Source organism: Pipra filicauda, unplaced genomic scaffold (assembly GCF_003945595.2).
Source record: "Pipra filicauda isolate LSUMZ 115617 unplaced genomic scaffold, ASM394559v2 scaffold449_size645428_pilon, whole genome shotgun sequence".
Lineage (NCBI taxonomy): Eukaryota > Metazoa > Chordata > Aves > Passeriformes > Pipridae > Pipra > Pipra filicauda.
The window spans coordinates 490,813-507,341 of NW_024104586.1; the positions used below are offsets into that span (position 1 = coordinate 490,813).

The following is a 16,529-nucleotide window of genomic DNA, read 5'->3' on the forward strand; positions in this document are numbered from 1 at the left end:
GTCAGACATGGGGAAGAATTTTTTTCACAGAAAGAGCGATTTTAAACACTGGGAGGGGCTGCCCGGGGAGGTGGCGGAGTCACCGTCCCTGGAGGTGTCCACGGGAACGACCGGACGTGGCACTCAGTGCTCCGGCCTAGCTGACGAGCAGTCAAAGGTTGGGCTCGAGTTCTCTTCCAACCCAAATGGTTTTGTGACCCCCCGGCCCCAGGGAGGGGAAGGAGAGGGAATGCCACAGCAGTCGGATTCAGTAGTTTTTATTTCTAGCATCCACACACGTACCAGGTGAACGACCTCCCGTCACGATTCAGAGCACACCACACGACCACGCGCGAGCAGGGTGTTTTGATTTTATAAATTATGTCTTCTGGCCTCCACCGGACCCCAGCGCAGCCGGCACGTCACTGCTAGGTACGTAATTCTAATCAGCAAAGTTACAGGCAAGGTCTCCTTGTTGACACTGAAGCTATTTTTTCTGGGCTACTCCTGCATGTGGCGACTCCCCGGCGGGAAGGACGCGGCTGTCTCGCCGCCATCCTCGGGACTTAGTTTTTCTCGTAGTAGAACCATTTGTCAACTGTGTGGGGCAGAAAAAGAAGGAGGGGGGTTAGTCCTCTGTGAGCCACCCGGTTATTAAGGAGTCCCATGGCACTGTGTGTGTGTCACCCCCAGCTCAGGGGCCTCCTCCTGCTCCTGCCAACAGCTCCACAGCACAGCAAACAGGTTCCTGCACAGCCCTGTTTACATGGATTTGTTTTCCCCAAGGAGTCACCCTGGTTCAGGCTGCCATTAGGAGCATCCATTACTCAGTTCAGGCAAGGACAGCAAGCCCCACTGGCTCAGCTGACCCAGGGAGGCAGAGCCATATTACCTGGGACTCCCAAGACATCCATTTTCCCCACAGGTTTATTGCCCAGGAAGGGACTGGAAGTGACAGCCTAGCTCCTCTTCCTGCCATGCAGCAGTGGGCTCTCAACACCCTCCTTAACTCGGCCCTTGGGCCTTGCCCTGGCTACAGCAACGTCCAGATTTCACTTGAGACCCTCATTTTCCTATTGATAATTCATCTGAGGAAGCCCCCGTTCTGCACTGGGATGTAAAGGTGGGTTTTGAGACTCACCTTCGGGTGGGATCGGGTTGGCAGCTTTACATGGCGGTGCCTGAAACAAGAAGGGTGTTATCAGAGAGCAGCTGCTGACCAAGGCTGTCCTTACACCTCGTAGGGCTGCACAAATCTTCCCTGAGCACCATTTAAGATCCTGTGGCAGCCAGTGCTGATCAGCTGTGAGGGAATAACTGAGCAGCATCCTGCCATCCCCACAGCCTCCCCATTCCAGAGATGCCCCACATGCCAGAGGTGCTCTGCTCCAAGCACAGGCTGCAGTGCCATCTGCTTCCCACCACGAGCAGGTACCACTCCAACATCTACACAGCTGCAAGCAGCTGCTTTTTTTATAAACCCACAATGTGATGGGGGAATAGAAGCACAAAGCACTGGGAAAACTCCTCTGAAGAGCTTTTAACAACCAAAACCAGAGAAGGATCCCTGGGTGGTGACACTCTCTCCACAGGGGCTGTACTTCCAAAAACACACAAATTAGTCAGGATGCCACCAGAGGATACCAGCACTTTAAAACCAAAGGGGATGGTTTTAAAAGTCTCTCTGAGGCTACAGAGAGCCTCGGGTTTCCAGTAACGTTTCCATACACCGAGGCAAGATTTGCACTTTGATTTTCCTGTCCCATTCCTCTAACCCCTTTCGGGTTGCCAACAGCACTTTACAAGCCTAGTGAGATGTGATTAATTCCCGAAGCTGGACAGGAGTACTACACAGGGAACACCAAGCTTTTCATTCCAAAGGATGCAAAGTCCCTGGCTGCAAGGCTTTAGGGAATCACACTCTCTTTTCTCAAAGAGGGACCTGTTCTGTGAAGCTCTTGGAAGGCCAGGTATTTAACCACTCTCTGAAAAGCTGACAGCCAAGCTTTGGTTCAGAAGTTTGGTCCTTCACACAAACTCCGTTTGGGATTCCATCTTCTAGATGACTAAGGGCAAGGAGAAGCCTCTGGAGGAACGCCTGGCTTGCTCCACCATCCATCCTGTTTGATCAGACACAGGTGCTGTGTTCGGTCACCTAAAAAATTCTGAGCATGCAATGTGCCATTCACACAGAGAGGGCAGTTTATACAAATTATATCACTTTTCCTGATGTTTGGGCGCTCAAATTTGTACTTACTGCATCCACAGTAGCTTTTGCACAGTCTTGGCCACAGCAGAAGGGGCTGTCAGACACCGTCAGGTTTGTGCTAGAAGAGAGAGGGACCCTTGTGAGAATGTGCAAGCCCGGTCCCTCCCCCGGGAGTACTGAATAATGGAATATTAAGGATTATTGTTAAAGCTGCCAAGCTGAGGGGGAAGGCCTGGGGAGACAGCCAGCAGCTAACAGAGGGCATGGCACCACTCAGGAAAGGGAGTTCCAGGGTTATTTGTCCAGGGAAAAGGAAGGTGCACAGTACCATGAGCATGAACCTACCAGTTGATCTCCCCCCCATCAGTTTTCTTTGCTATTAAAGCTTTCCAGTGTTCATGAGTGCTCTTGATGACATTCACAGCAAAATCCTAAGGGTGGAGATGAGAACAAACACCACATTACGTGGCAGCACTAGACCATTTCCTCCAGACTGTCAGTCACATGGAACAGTATTTATAGGCTGACTGTAGATAGTTCTAACCGTGGAAGAGGCTGAAAGAAACCTCCTCTGTCACTGGGCTGTTCAGGAAGAGCAGCAACCTCCCAGTGCACAACAGCTGAAACAACCAGGATTTTACAAGGAGAATTGTTTTGCTTTTGAGATGGGAGGATACACCAAGGTCACCGAGCGAGCCGGAGGCCAAGAGAAACTGAACACAGATATTCCAGTCTCGGGCCAGTGCTGCTCCATCATAAAAGCACCTCCACCCCGCTGCTCCTCCCACTTGGTCTGTCTCCAGCAGTTGCTGATCCAGGCCTATCCAGGAGCTCTCCTCCACTCCAGGCAAATAATTCAGGCCAACAGGAAGAGACACGCAGCTAATCAAGCTCTGCAATTATTTAAAAATGAATTTGTTTCCAAGCATATCAGCTTCTTTCCTTAAGAATGAGCAGTATATGCTCAAGCATTAACCTGTCAGCTAGACAAGGAAGCACACACAGTTCTTTGTTAGTGTGAACACCAGCAATAAATATCCTGGTTTGATACCCTACAGAGCCAAATAAAACACTGCAGAACATGTGGGAGGTTCTTTATCCCGGTTTTCCGGTTGCCTTGATTCTGGTTTCACCCATCCTGAGGGGCAGTGAGATGTCCCAGCCCAACCAACCCAGTGCTGTGCTACAGCCGAAAGGGACAAGTCCTTTGTGACTTCTATTTTCTTTCCCAGACAGTGCTTTGGAGGAATTCCCCTCCTCTGCACCAAGTCTGGAGCTCTGGGAGTTGAGTTACCTCACTAACCCCCTCAAGGCACACCAGGACAGGCAGAAGGCAGGGCACAGAAGCAGGATTTCACCCACTCAGGAGCAGCAGATGATCTGATCCAACCCAGGGAACACTGCTGCCAAGGCGGGGCCTTACTCAAAGGGCGTGAGGGAACACTTCACGCCTGAAGGAAGAAGTCTTTTAACTCCTGAGTGAAGTTTAACTTGCACCAGGTTGCAGTGGAACAAAGCCAATGAGCAAGGGAAGCAAAGGGTGATTGACGTCAAGCTGCCTTTGCTCCAGAGCAGGAGCAAATAAACCCAGTGTTTTCCACCCTGGTTCTGACACGGAGGCTCCCAGCCCTGAGGTGATTCCACATGAATGACATCTAGAAGAAAAACTGATAATATCCAACAGCACCAGGGCAATAACCACATGCTTTTTCTCCAAATATTCTTGCAAGCTGGAAACAAGCAAGGCTGGTAGGCTGGAAAAACAGCAGGATGACTGAAGTCAGCTATCAGCAGCTCCATAAAAATCCATTCTCTCACCCACTGCTCACTCGTGTCCCCACACCCCCCCAGCTCAGTGTGGACAGCGTGCCTTCGCACCAAGACAGCTGATCCTACCTTGTCTTTAAATTCCTCATTAAAAGCAAACTGGTTTTCTGGCTTTCCATCAGGTACTTTGTATCTTCTAAACCAGTCCACGGTAGCTTCTAAGTATCCAGGCTTCATCCTTCTGACATCATTGATATCTAGGCGGGGAGAAGAGGTTTGTTAGCCAGAAGCAGTAACAGAATTTACTCAGCTCTACCCAGTTGCTCCGAGCTGTCCCCCTTTCAGCCCCTCCTCAAGCAGCCTTAGCAACATTTCAGACAGATTGCCCTAAAGACACAGTGAGTGTCTGCACAGGGAAGTCAGTGTTTCATCCTCACAGTCCTGATTGTCCCCAGGAGCCTGGACACATTTAGCTGTGATTAGAGACACTGAGGACAGGCTGGACAGCCACACTGCTTCAAAATGCCACGCTGTGCAGGGGACTGACAAGGTGTGACAAACAGCAGTGAAATGTTTTGCTGTAGGCCTGAAAACATTGTGTTCTGCTGTCCTTCCAGCTTCACACCTGATTAATACCGTGGTACAGAAGGAGCAAGCCTGTGTCCTGGCTTGGAAGTCTCCTGCAGGCTCTCTTGGGAGAAAGGGAAGCATTAATCCTGCTCCTCCCTCCTGTAACTCACCATTATAGCTGTCTGCTTCTGGGTCTTCCACGTTGATAGCAATTATCTTCCAGTCTGTCTCTCCCTCATCAATCAGTGCCAGTGTGCCCAGCACCTTCACTCTGATGACTTCTCCCCGGGAGCAGACCTGCAAGGACAAAGACCTTGGTGTCCTTGCTGATGCATCCAAGGAATGCACGACAGGAGACTGTACAAGAGCTCAGCAAGCAGTCAGGTACCACGAAATTAGGTCTCGCTTATCAGCAGCTCATAAGCCTTGGCTCATCTCAACAACAATCTTCAGAGGCAGTGGAGGGAAACATCACATCCTTAAGGTGGAGGGAGGTAGGAAATAAATAATGTCTCTGGCTAATTGACTTTGGAGACATTAATTACAGGTTTCAGAAGACAGTTACCCTCTAGAAGGCGTTACCTTGCTTCCAATTTCGCACACATCGATCGGATCGTTATCTCCACAGCAGCCAGTATTTTCATCCTTGTGACCTGGGTCTTCCCAAGTCTGGAAAAAACCAACACCCAACACCAAAGTCAACCACACCTGCAAACAAGAACTCCAAAAAAAAAAAGCAGGTTTGTTTCAGGCATGCAGTGCCTGGAAGATACAGATGATGGCCCACTTCACACTCGCTTTCAGGACTGGTGCTTGGGCTACTTTTTCACTTGTGCCTGCTAAGTTTGAATCCCAGTTAAAAGGTCTTATCTTGCCAAGGGTCAGCTGCTCCCTCCTACCAACAAACCTTTCAACAAAGCTTTTTTCAACAACTTTCCAGACTTCCTCCTCTGTTCCACAGCCGCCTAAAGGTGAAGTTCACATCTATAAAGAACACTCGTTGATTTGGCTGCCTGCCTGTTCCTCTCCCTATTCATTTCTTAACAGAAGTTTCCTGAGCTCCAGATAGCAGTCCAGCAGAGATGGAAGACAGGCAGGGTGTATTGTTTCCTTTTAATTAAACAATTAAAATGATAAGAATGCAGAGCCCCACACCCTGTGCTACCCAGTGTCCCATCTCACCCACAGTGGTGAGTGTAAACTGAAAGACAGGACTGCAGGAGGCATTTGACTCCAAAAACAACAGCTTCTGATCAGGAGCAAAAGAACTCCATGCCCACTTGCATCATAAGGGGCATCTACCTCTAAGGGGGTTGAGATATAAAAAGAAGGAATATCATTCCCAAATCTCTGCATACCAAGACAGGACTAGTATAGTGAAGACCTCGTGACGGATCCAGAGTGTTCAGGAAGGAGTAGTGACACCTGGCTGGTGCTGAAGGACCGTTCACAATCGCTACCACACTCCTCTACAAGGAAGTGTTAAGCTCCTGATGCATAAACAACTTTGATCCACTAACACGTGACAGAGTAAAGGCTTCAAAAGATGCAACTCTGCACAAAGAAATGGGCTCCAGAATCCATCTGAGCAGAAAACAACTCGAGTTTGAGAGCCTGTGTTAAGTCACGTAGGGACAACGCTCAGCATGCACTGCTATCAAGACTAGAATTACCAAATTCAGAGTGTTTCCCTGGGATCTCACACTGACAGTTTATTTCTCTGAAGGAAACCCCAGCCCTGGAGAACATCAGGGGCAAACAGCCTTCCTCCAAGTCCCCCTTTATCTAGCAGTCCCCAGCCAGTTAAGAGCATGTGTCCAGATGCCCCTATCTGTCGGTCCCGCCTTGCCAGTTGGCTTCTGAGAAAGCACATCTGTGCAGTGGTGGGTGTTGGCAAGAAGAATCTTCCTGAAAGATTCAGCCTAAATCCTGTACCACCAGGATAAAACTTAAGCTCTTTGTGCTTCACCAGGCAGGAACTGAAGGCCCTGCCTTGCCAGATGCACGGTGACAGCTTCCTTCATCCAAGGACCTGCCAGCTACTGTCCAGCCAAGGAGAGGAGCAGCACAGCAGGTACCTCACTATCAGCAGCTGCTCATCCTCTGACAGCTTGTTTATAACATCAGCTAGAAGCCTAACTGTTGGGATTTCTGCTTAGAAAGACCCCTGTTTTCCTGACAGGTTCTCTCAATTAGCAGGATTACATATCCAGCTGCAAATGCCACGTTCCAGGTCAGACTCTTTGCTGAGCTTTTTGCTCATTAATACAGTGGCAATAACAGGCATCCTCCCTCCTCCCCACCAGCATGGGTGAGCCACTGGGACGGATCACAGTACCTGTGGGATAGCACCGTAATTCCAGATGTAGCCCTTGTGGGGAAACACGTTGGCTACGTAGCGCAGTTTTCCTTTCTTCACATCTTGCTTAATTGGGTTTAAGGGTTCCTTTGTTGCAATCTGAAAGAAAAGTTGCACAAATCCCTCTGCTTTGCTCTCTATGGAAAAAACAAGTGATTTTTTTTTTTTTAATGGAACTGACAAGCCAAGAGACCAGGAGCTGACCCTGAAGCCAACAGCGGATACTGGACAGCTCCGTTTTCCTGTTGCATTGCCATCTCCTGGGATACAGTTTTCAGCAGACTCCCAAGCATCAGAATCACATGGGGTTAAGAGCCATAAAATGCTGCTTTAATCAGAAGCCACAGAAGAATACCCAGGCAAACTTCTGCAATCTCAGCTTCCATGCCAGACCTCTAGCATTGAGCAAGTACTGACAGGAGAAGTTAGAAACCACTCTGATTCTGGAGGTGGGATTGAGAAGGAGAGAATCAGCAGAGCCAAAGATTAAGACTTAGTCAGCTCAAGCCCCTTTGCTAGGAACTGTAATGTAGTTACCTCCATTTTAGCATTTGTCCATCGAGGTACTTCCACAACCATGTTGAACACATTCTGAAGAAAGCAAAACATCAGTGAGTGGGAAGGAAGACCACACTTTAAACTAGGAAACACATGCCAGCCAGCTCCCATGAAACCCTAAGATTTTTTTCTGTGGGTTTTTTTTTTTTGATGCAGCTGATGAAACTCCCATAGCCCAGTCAGTCACATGGAATCACTTAAAGCTGAATCCCAGAAAAGACCCCAGCAAAGGCCAGATTGAGGTTACCCACACATTCTGCAGGTTACCCCCACATTCTCCATCAGTTGCCACCTACAAACATCCCCATCACATTCCTAGGACACAGAACAGCAGGTTAAATGAACTGAAGACAGCTGCATACAAACTATCCTGGACGTAACAAAATGAGGTTTGGGGCATATTTATTAAATACAAAGTGCTCGGTGTTCCAGCAAGGGCCGCTCTGGCCATCTAGAAAAGATAAGACTAACAGGAACAAGCCACCAACTTAATAATGTGGGTATCTATGTTCTGCCCTGAATGACCGAGGACATCGCTCCCAAACATCTGTCATGATGTAGGGAAGGATGCCCTCTCTCCAAGCTGACACTCCTATAAAAGAAGACCTCGTTAGTGGCACGGTGTGAGGATAAAGGTGGGGGAGGAGAAATGCAGAACCACATCTTGCAGTATTTAGTTTACAGGTGATGCTTGAAAACATCTCCTGTTGATCCCGTTGGGCTGAGGCCTCTTGAGACCTCAGTGTCAGCCTCCTCATCCAGAAAAGCTTTCCCACACTTGAACCTCAACATCTGCTGCTTGAAGAGATTATGGCTTTTCAACAAAAAGTCAAACCTTGCTCCCTAGCCTGGACAAGGTTTCTAATCCCCACCTTAAGCTGTATTAGCACGGCAAAGTCCCTCGAACGTGTATTGCGCCATTATTAGACTGATACTGTGCAACAAGCACTGCTACATCACTGACTTTGCTCACACCCTGCCCTAGCAGAGGTTTATTACCCCCCTTAATTGCAGGGGTCACTGCTCATTTGCGTTTTGCATGTAAAAAGGTACACCCTATTTTTATTCCTAACTGGAGGAGAGGAATGAGGCACTGGGATCAGGCTGGGCAGGGTGCTCACAGCTCTGCAGGCAGGGAAAGGTGACTTGGAGCTGCATCTTTGTAAGGCTTGGAGTTCCCCCACTGTCAGATCTGCCTTGGCCTAAGACACTCAGTGAGCAGCCCAAGGTCGTTCCAAGGCACTCAGGTACAGATAAGACCAACACAGCCCAGCCCCAGACCGGAAAAAACACCCTGCAATCCTCTCAGCGTCTTAGGAGTCTAAGGATAAAGATCAAGGAGCCCAGACAGAGTGAGACAACCTTTGGCTCCGAGCTGGGCTCTATAACAGAGCTGGCAACCCACCTGCTCAGTAATGAGTTAAACCTCAGTGCAGAGGCACTGGAGCCACAGAGGGAGGCCTGGTGTGATCAGCACCATTGTGTAACTTTGGGGACTGAGACCTTCAGTGCCTGGGACTCTTTTCTCTGAATGACTTGGCACGGAGGTGCTGGCAGCAGCCCTGTGTGCCTCAGGTAAACACCAGTAGCTTGGTTTCCCCTGTTAAGCATTACCAGTCCATGGAAACCCTCCCCACCCCTGTGCTCACTCCCCTGCTCCTTCCTCCCCTGTTCTGCGAGCATCTGCAAAGCAGGATTATCCGGATTTGCCTTGTCTGGGGTTACCTTTCAGACACCTGCACTGAAAACTGCTTCCCCACTCGGCCATAGGAACTGCTTCACCTCTGTCCTTGATGACTACAATCCATCATTTCCCTTCTGAGCAGGCTTCCTGGAGCACCCCAGGTAGCTTCATCACCTACACCTCAGTAGCTCAATCCGCTGCTTTTTTTAGACGTTCATCTCTCAACTCAGAATATTCTTTTCCTTTCCCAGAACCACTCTACACCTCCGAATTACATCTCTGTCTAATGAACATTAGCTCATCCACTGCATTTCTCAAGCTGCACAGCTTTTTAGTACATATTAGAGGAAGAGATGAGCTACAACAGCACAGAACACAGTCAGAGAGCTCGAGGTGCCAGTGAATATGCAGTCAGTGAAAAATGAATCACAACCATTTTGGCTTCCTGGAGCTGGGGCTTTTTTGGTTCAGAACAGCCTAATTTGACTCACAGCTGGCTGCTGAAAGGATGTGAAAGCCCTGCAGCACCGCATGGGGCAGGTTCTGAGAGGCACAAGGTCCTAGGAGATGCTAAAGCAGGAATTCAACATCCTTACCCTCTGTTCAGTGTTGGATTACACTGCAGGCATAAAGTGGCTGCACTGCAGTCAAACCCCAAGCCTGAAATGTGCAGCACCCATAGGAGTGGATGTAGATATTACAGCTGAACAGAAAACCGCTGTTTTTAACCCCAAACCCCTTTATGGGTAAGCTCAAGCCAACCACTCACATCTCAGATGCAAAAATGAGAATGAGATCACCCATTCTCTTCTCCTGGGTAGCTCCACCCGAGGCCAGGACAGCAAGAAACCCACTCCCTGCACAGTCAGATGCTCCTGCAGTGTGGGGAGCTGGGAGCCTCCCCCGGGTGTTCCACCCCTGATCCCTGGGTGTTTCAGGACCCCCTGGATGTGTTGGGATCCACTGATCCCCAGGTATTTCAGGACCCCCAGTTCCCTGGGTGTTTCAGGACCCCCGGATACTTCAGACCCCCAGTTCCCTGGGTGTTTCAGGACCTCCTGGATGTTCCAGGACCCCCTGATCTCTTGAGTGTTTCAGGATCCCCAGGATGTTTCAGGACCCCCTGATCTCCTGGGTGTTTCAGGACCCCCTGGATGTTTCAGGACCCCCGGATACTTCAGACCCCCAGTTCCCTGGGTGTTTCAGGACCCCCTGGATGTTCCAGGACCCCCTGATCTTCTGGGTTTTTCAGGATCCCCCAACCTCTGAGTTTTTCAGGACCCCCGATCCCTGGGTATGTCATGACCCACCGATCCCTTGGGTGTTTCAGGACTCCCTGGATGTTCCAGGACCTCCTGATCCCCCTGTTGTTTCAGGATCCCCTCTTACCTTCCCGGCGTCCGCGTAGATGGGGATGTCGTGGAAGGGGGAGATGTACCGCCCGGCGGCATCCTCTGCAAGGCAAAGGGAGAAGCGGGGGGGGCGAGTGAGATGCTGAAGGACACGCGGGCAGGACCCACGCGGGCGCGCAGGGGAGCGAGGCGGGCGAGGGAGAAGGGTGCCCGGCAGGCTCCCCCGCGGCCCGCCGGGGGCTGGGGCGCCGTGCCCGGCGGCACTCACTGAAGAAGAGCCGGTACTCGGCGCTGTGGGGCGCGGCGCGCTCCTCCACGCTGAACCCCGACATCGCTGCCGCCGCGCCGCGCATGCGCCGCGCCGCGCCCCCCGACCGCGCACTGCGCAGGCGCCGCCGAGAGACCGGGACCGCCCTGCGCCACGCGGCGGGAATGGGGTGGGACGGGATGGGATGGGACGGGACGGGACGGGGACAGGGATGGGATGGGATGGGACGGGACGGGGACAGGGATGGGATGGGACGGGACGGGACGGGACGGGATGGGATGGGACAGGGACGTGGGACGTTGGGGGATGGGGATGGGATGGGATGCGGGGGGACAGGGATGGAATGGGATGGGACGGGACGGGACGGACGGGGACTGGGCGGGGGGACAGGGACGGGACGTGACGGGGATGGGATGGGATGGGGAATGGACGGGAAACGGGACGGGACGGGACGGGATGGGACGGGATGGATGGGATGGGATGGGATGGGACGGGATGGGACAGGACAGGGACAGGGATGGGATGGGATGGGACAGGGACGGGATGGGATGGGATGGGACAGGGACAGGAATGGGATGGGATGGGATGGGATGAGATGGGACAGGGGTGGGATGGGATGGGGTGGGATGGAGTGGGATGGGATGAGGTGGGTGGGACAGGGATGGAATGGGATGGGATAGGGTGAGATGGTATGGAATGGCCATAACAGCGTGGGGTGGCATGGACTGCCATGGTCTGGCACGGCACGGCCATAACAGCATGGGATGACATGGCACGGCCACAGCAGTACAGGGTGGCATGGTCCGACATGGCCACAAGAGAATGGGGTGGCTTGGTCCACTGTGGCCACAGCAGTGTGCTTTGGCATGGTCTGGCATGGTCACGATAGCAGGGCAGGATCCAGCATGGCGTGGCTTGGTCCAGCACAACACGGCTCGGTCCAGCCAGCCCATCGTGGCTTGGTCCAACCTAGATGCCCACAGCACTATGGTATGGCATGGTGCAGCACGGCCATGACGGCATGGCTTGGGCCAGCACAGCCTGGTATGGGCCAGCAAAGGCCTGCACAGTTCTCCAAGCATGGCACAGCCCGGGACAGCCCATTCTCCCTCCCTGCTCCCTGGTCCCCGCACTCCATGGCCCCATGGCTGGACTGGAGCTGCATGAAGGGGATGCTGACAGAGCACAGGGGCCTGTGGTGCCGGGGGGCTCAGCTGGGGCCCTCTGGGTGGTGCTGCGGGGGGGAGCGGAGGAGCCAAGGCAGGGACGTGGCATCGGTGGGACGCGCCTTTATTTCAGTGACCTGTGGCCCATGAGGTGCCAAATCCCCGCTCCCCACCCCACAAGCCCTCAGTCCAGAGACCACTCAGCCGTCCCAGGCGGGGGCCCCAGCGCGGCGCAGGGCCAGCGGCCCCGACTCGGACACGGGGGGCGAGTCGCTGGTCCGTGCCTGGGTGAAGACGCGGTTGCGGGTGCCGAGGAAGGTCCCGTGGCCGTGGCTCCGGGGGGTGTAGGGCCTGCGGTGGCGGCACCGGAGCAAGCAGAGGGGGTTCCTGAAGACCTCCTGGAAGGCTCTTCGGAAGTTCTCGTTGAAGTAGCCGTAGATGATGGGGTTGGCGCTGCTGTTGAAGAAGGCCAGCCAGTGGGCGAAGGGGTACACGTAGACGATGACCAGGTGGAGCTGGCCCTCGCTCAGCCACCCGTAGTCCGTCAGCAGCAACAGCGTCCAGAGGGGCAGCCAGGAGATGGTGAAGAAGAGGGCAACGATGATGAGCATGTTGATGACCTTGGCCTTCCTGCGGGAGATCCTCCTTCCCTCCGGCTCCTCCCGGCCATGGGCAGGCGCCACCGACTTGAAGAGCTTGAAGGCGATGCGGGCGTACATGACGACGATGAGGGCGAGCGGGGCCACGTAGATGTGGGAGAAGAGGACGGTTGTGTAGATCCTCCTCATCCCCGTCTCGGGCCAGGCCTCCCAACAGGAGTAGAGAGGGTAGGAGTTGTTGTAGGTGTCCACCATGAAGTGGTGCTCCTCCCTGGTGACAGTCAGGGTGATGGCAGCGGGGCACATGATGAGCAGGGCCAGCACCCAGATGATGGCGATGGTCAGCAGGGCTTTCCTCAGCGTCAGCTTCTGCCGGAACGGGTGGACGATGCAGCGAAACCTGGGGGAGGGCAGATGGCAGTGGCTTTGGGCACCTACTGGGACATCCCTGGGGAAGGAGGACGGCCGGGACCCGGGGGTGTGAAGGGAGGGTGAGGTGGGTTGCTCTTTACATAACGCTTTTGGTGGCAGGGGTAGGTTGGGGTGTCTCCAGCTTTGGTGTTTTCACGGTGGGGAAGGACAGCTTGCTGGAATGCCCCATGGACAGCTTAGTGGTCCTTATGGAGAGCTGGGACACGCTCCTGACATCCCCAGGAGCTTTCCCGTGATGGAAACCACACAGGACACCTGGACCTGCTGGAGGCAGTTGGCCCCACATTCCCACATTCCCAAGCCAACGTACCTCTCCACGGCGATGGCCACCAGTGTGAAAACGGAGGCGGAGACGGACATGCCCTGCACCAGGCCACTCATTTTGCACATGGTGTTGTCAAAGGGCCAACCTGTGAGGGGACACCGTGGAGGCTGTAGGTGCCTTGGGCTTGGCCAGCTCCCTTTAGATGTCCCCATCCACTGTGTTGTTGCTGGGGGATGCTAAATCCTGCTCCTAAGGGGGAGCTCATACGGACATGGCCTTTTGCAGCACAGATGCTTGGAGAAAAAACCCAAAATAGGTAAAAAAATGACACTCTTAGGAACTCAAGGAAGATGGTGGCTGCCATTTCTCCTGCCCTTGTCTAGGGCTTGAGCTGTTATCATGGGGACCTACCTTGGGATCCTCAATCAGAAGGACTTTCATCTTGTTTCTTGACCCCAAAGCCAAGGCAATAAACACAACAAATCAATAAACACAAACTCTGCCCTGTGGCCTGGCTGCCGCTGTGGCTGAACTCTGACAAATGTCACCCCTTATCTTTGGAAAGGGCAACGGGCACGGCTGAGCCATCACGGAAGAAGATGGATGCAGGAAGAAGAGGGTTTTTTTCAGGGTTGCTTGATGAAGAAGGGCTGAACTTTAAATAAATATGCAAATGCAGCATTAAGATTATTTTGCCAAAAATAGTCAAAACCTCAAAGAAAAAAAAAAAGGATGTTTCCCCCCTAAAATAGGAGCTCTAAGTGAAATCACACCTTTCCTCAGGTGTGGTTGAGTGGCCACCACGTGCCCTTCTCATCCTCACCAAAAACCACCCAGGGCTTGGCCTCATGCGTGGGGGGCAGAAGGTGAGTGGGGGATGTTCCTTCCCCCCACCACTTTCTCTCCCCTGTCTTGTGTCTCGCCCCTCCACTGCCCCACTCACCTGTGATGAGGTTGTCCACCAAGGTGGTGGGCATGCAGAAGATGCCCACCAGCAGGTCGCTGATGGCCAGGTTGAGGAGGAACATGTTGGTGACCGTCCGCATCTGGCGGTTCTTCACCACGACGAAGCACACCAGGATGTTGCCGACCATGCACATGAGGAAGATGAAGGTGTAGGCCAGGATGAACATGAGGGCCACAGGGGAGGAATGCTGGTAGTAGGCCAGGAAGGTGTAGTTCTCCCTCAGGAGGTGACTGTAGCTTGTGGTGCCGTTTGGCCACCAGGTGCCACTGGAAGGGCCTGGGGAAGGGAAGGCAGGAAAATGAAGCTGGGAGAGGGTAAAGCAATTATTCCCTTCATTTCTTAATGCCCTCAGAAGTGGGCTTTCATGTTTATTCCAATGCCCAGCCTGGCTGGGACACGTCCTGTTGGGATCATCGCAGTGGCCCAGCAAGTCTCCCCGTCGTCCTTGGGTTACGCAGCTCAGGGTACTGCAGCACGTCAGGTGAATCATTATTTTATATCATTAGTTTTTAAGTCATTCTTATTTATATAACTCTTTTGATGAGGAATTAGAGCAGCCCAGAAGGCATCCTGATCACATGGGGTTTTTTGGGGATAAAGCAAGGAAATAAATCCACATCTTGACATTTCAGTGCTCCGGCCTTATGGGAAGCTGTATCCATGTGGTCCCTGTCACGGCTGGCCGGGGAGCATCCCTGCTCCCGGGTGGCTGCTGCTGCTTCTCTTTGTGCTTCCAAGGTTTACAGTTTGAGATTCCCTAAAATCTTATTCTCCCTGGCAAACCTGCAGAACCTGAGGGAGAGAGGCTGGGGCAGAGGAGACCTTGCCCTCCGTTTAAGGTATAAAGCAATAATTATGACTCTGATCATTATCTGGGAGCTTCTGATGGAGTGGGGCATGGAATTTTGTCACTACGGATTTCACGGCGAGCGGGTCTGGGCAGCTCCCACCCTCGGGTTTCCCCAGCCTTACGCAGGCAGGGACGCGGGAGGATGCCGGGAGCAGCAGCTGCCTGCAGTGGTGACGGGACTGACTCCGGGAAAACCCAGCCTGCAATTTTAAGGCAAGAAAAGGCATATTTTATCTCTAAGGTTCAGCCTAACTGCCTGCAGGTCAGCGCTGCTCTGAGAAAGCCCCCAGAGCCGCTGCGTGATGGGCAGCTGGAGCATCCCCCCATCCCTGTGCCGGTGCCGGTGCTCAGCTCGCCAGTCCAGGCGCTTTTCGAGCCACCGGGACTGCCTTGGCTTCTCCAAGGCTCCTGCACGCAGGAAGGGCCCCTCCAGCCCCTATGACCGTGCCCGGGGTGCAGGATTTGGGCAAGACGTTTCCAGCCGGGCTTTAGAAAGGTGCTGGGCGGGTTTGCAGCCCGGGGACACAGGGGAAGGAGCGCCTTGGAGAGGCGAGAAAGCAGCGGGACTGGGGGACAAGATTCTCCAGCCAGTCGGCATCAGACGCACTCACATGACCCAGCTTCGTTAGCAGGAGTGCTCCTTCGTTAGCAGGAGCAAAGACTGTAACGAGATTGCCCAAAATGTACAATATTAACCCCAAAACTTTGCTGGACTTAACCTTTTTTGGGCTGCAGTGCAGCATTAGCGGGAGGTGGGTGTCCTATGGAATTAGAGGTGGTTTTAAGAGCGAGGTGGAAGACGGGGAAAGGAAAATAAGGGGTGGCTGAGCAGCCAGGGTTGGTGCTGGATGAATGGGTGGATGGATGAATGGGTGGATGGATGGATGAATGGATGGATGGATGCAGGCATGGAAGGGGGTACCGGGCGGGGGGCGAGGGACCGCTTGCCTCCCTGCCCGGCTGTGGGAAACCACCGCAGGAAAAGACTGGGCTGATGGAACAGGGGGCTGGGGCCGGGGGGGCCGGCTTTTGCGGGGGGATAAAAGGAAACAAACCGGGTCTCGGTACTCACCTCCGCCGGCCCGACCCGGCTCCGGGGGCTGCATCGCTGGGGCGCGGGGGCTGCCGCCGGGGGTGGGGGGCAGTTTTGCCCCCGTCCCTCCCCCGGTTCCCCGCGCCCGGTCCCGAGCCCCGGTGCCGCTGCCGCGGAGCCGCTGCCGCGGTGCCGCCGCGCCGCTTGCGGCTGCTCGGGCTGCGGCGGAGAAGGGGAGGGGGCGGCGGGGGGACAGCCTCCCATCGCCATGGATACCACCGGGGGACCCACACGCAGCTCCCCCACGGATGAGCCAGCGCGGGGGGACCAGGGAGACCAGGAGAGAGAAGGAGCGGGTTTGCTCCCCCGGGAAGGGTCGGGGTCTACGTCCCCCTCGCTGCCTCCGAGGTCCCCACACTGATGCTGGCAGCTGATGGCCTGTGTCCCCAGCAACGCCGGGGCGGAAAACAT

The 16,529-nt window shown here is 53.7% G+C and overlaps 2 protein-coding genes across 2 annotated transcripts; both read right to left on the bottom strand.

The window, feature by feature from the left end:
* Positions 1 to 241: 241 nt before the first annotated feature.
* Positions 242 to 10,837, bottom strand: PPA1 (inorganic pyrophosphatase 1). The gene is made up of 11 exons (XM_027711082.2): positions 10,747 to 10,837; positions 10,516 to 10,580; positions 7,422 to 7,475; positions 6,864 to 6,983; positions 5,108 to 5,194; positions 4,696 to 4,822; positions 4,085 to 4,212; positions 2,534 to 2,619; positions 2,237 to 2,306; positions 1,121 to 1,160; positions 242 to 577 (listed from the first exon to the last, which is right to left on the bottom strand). The coding sequence occupies exons 1-11, from the start codon at positions 10,829 to 10,831 to the stop codon at positions 546 to 548; spliced, it is 894 nt and encodes a 297-aa protein (XP_027566883.1). The 5' UTR covers positions 10,832 to 10,837; the 3' UTR covers positions 242 to 545.
* A 1,182-nt stretch (positions 10,838 to 12,019) lies between these two features.
* Positions 12,020 to 16,200, bottom strand: NPFFR1 (neuropeptide FF receptor 1). Its single transcript, XM_027711081.2, has 4 exons — positions 16,098 to 16,200; positions 14,152 to 14,451; positions 13,254 to 13,353; positions 12,020 to 12,911 (listed from the first exon to the last, which is right to left on the bottom strand). Exons 1-4 carry the CDS (start codon positions 16,129 to 16,131, stop codon positions 12,113 to 12,115), a joined length of 1,233 nt encoding a protein of 410 aa, XP_027566882.1. The 5' UTR covers positions 16,132 to 16,200; the 3' UTR covers positions 12,020 to 12,112.
* Positions 16,201 to 16,529: the final 329 nt, after the last annotated feature.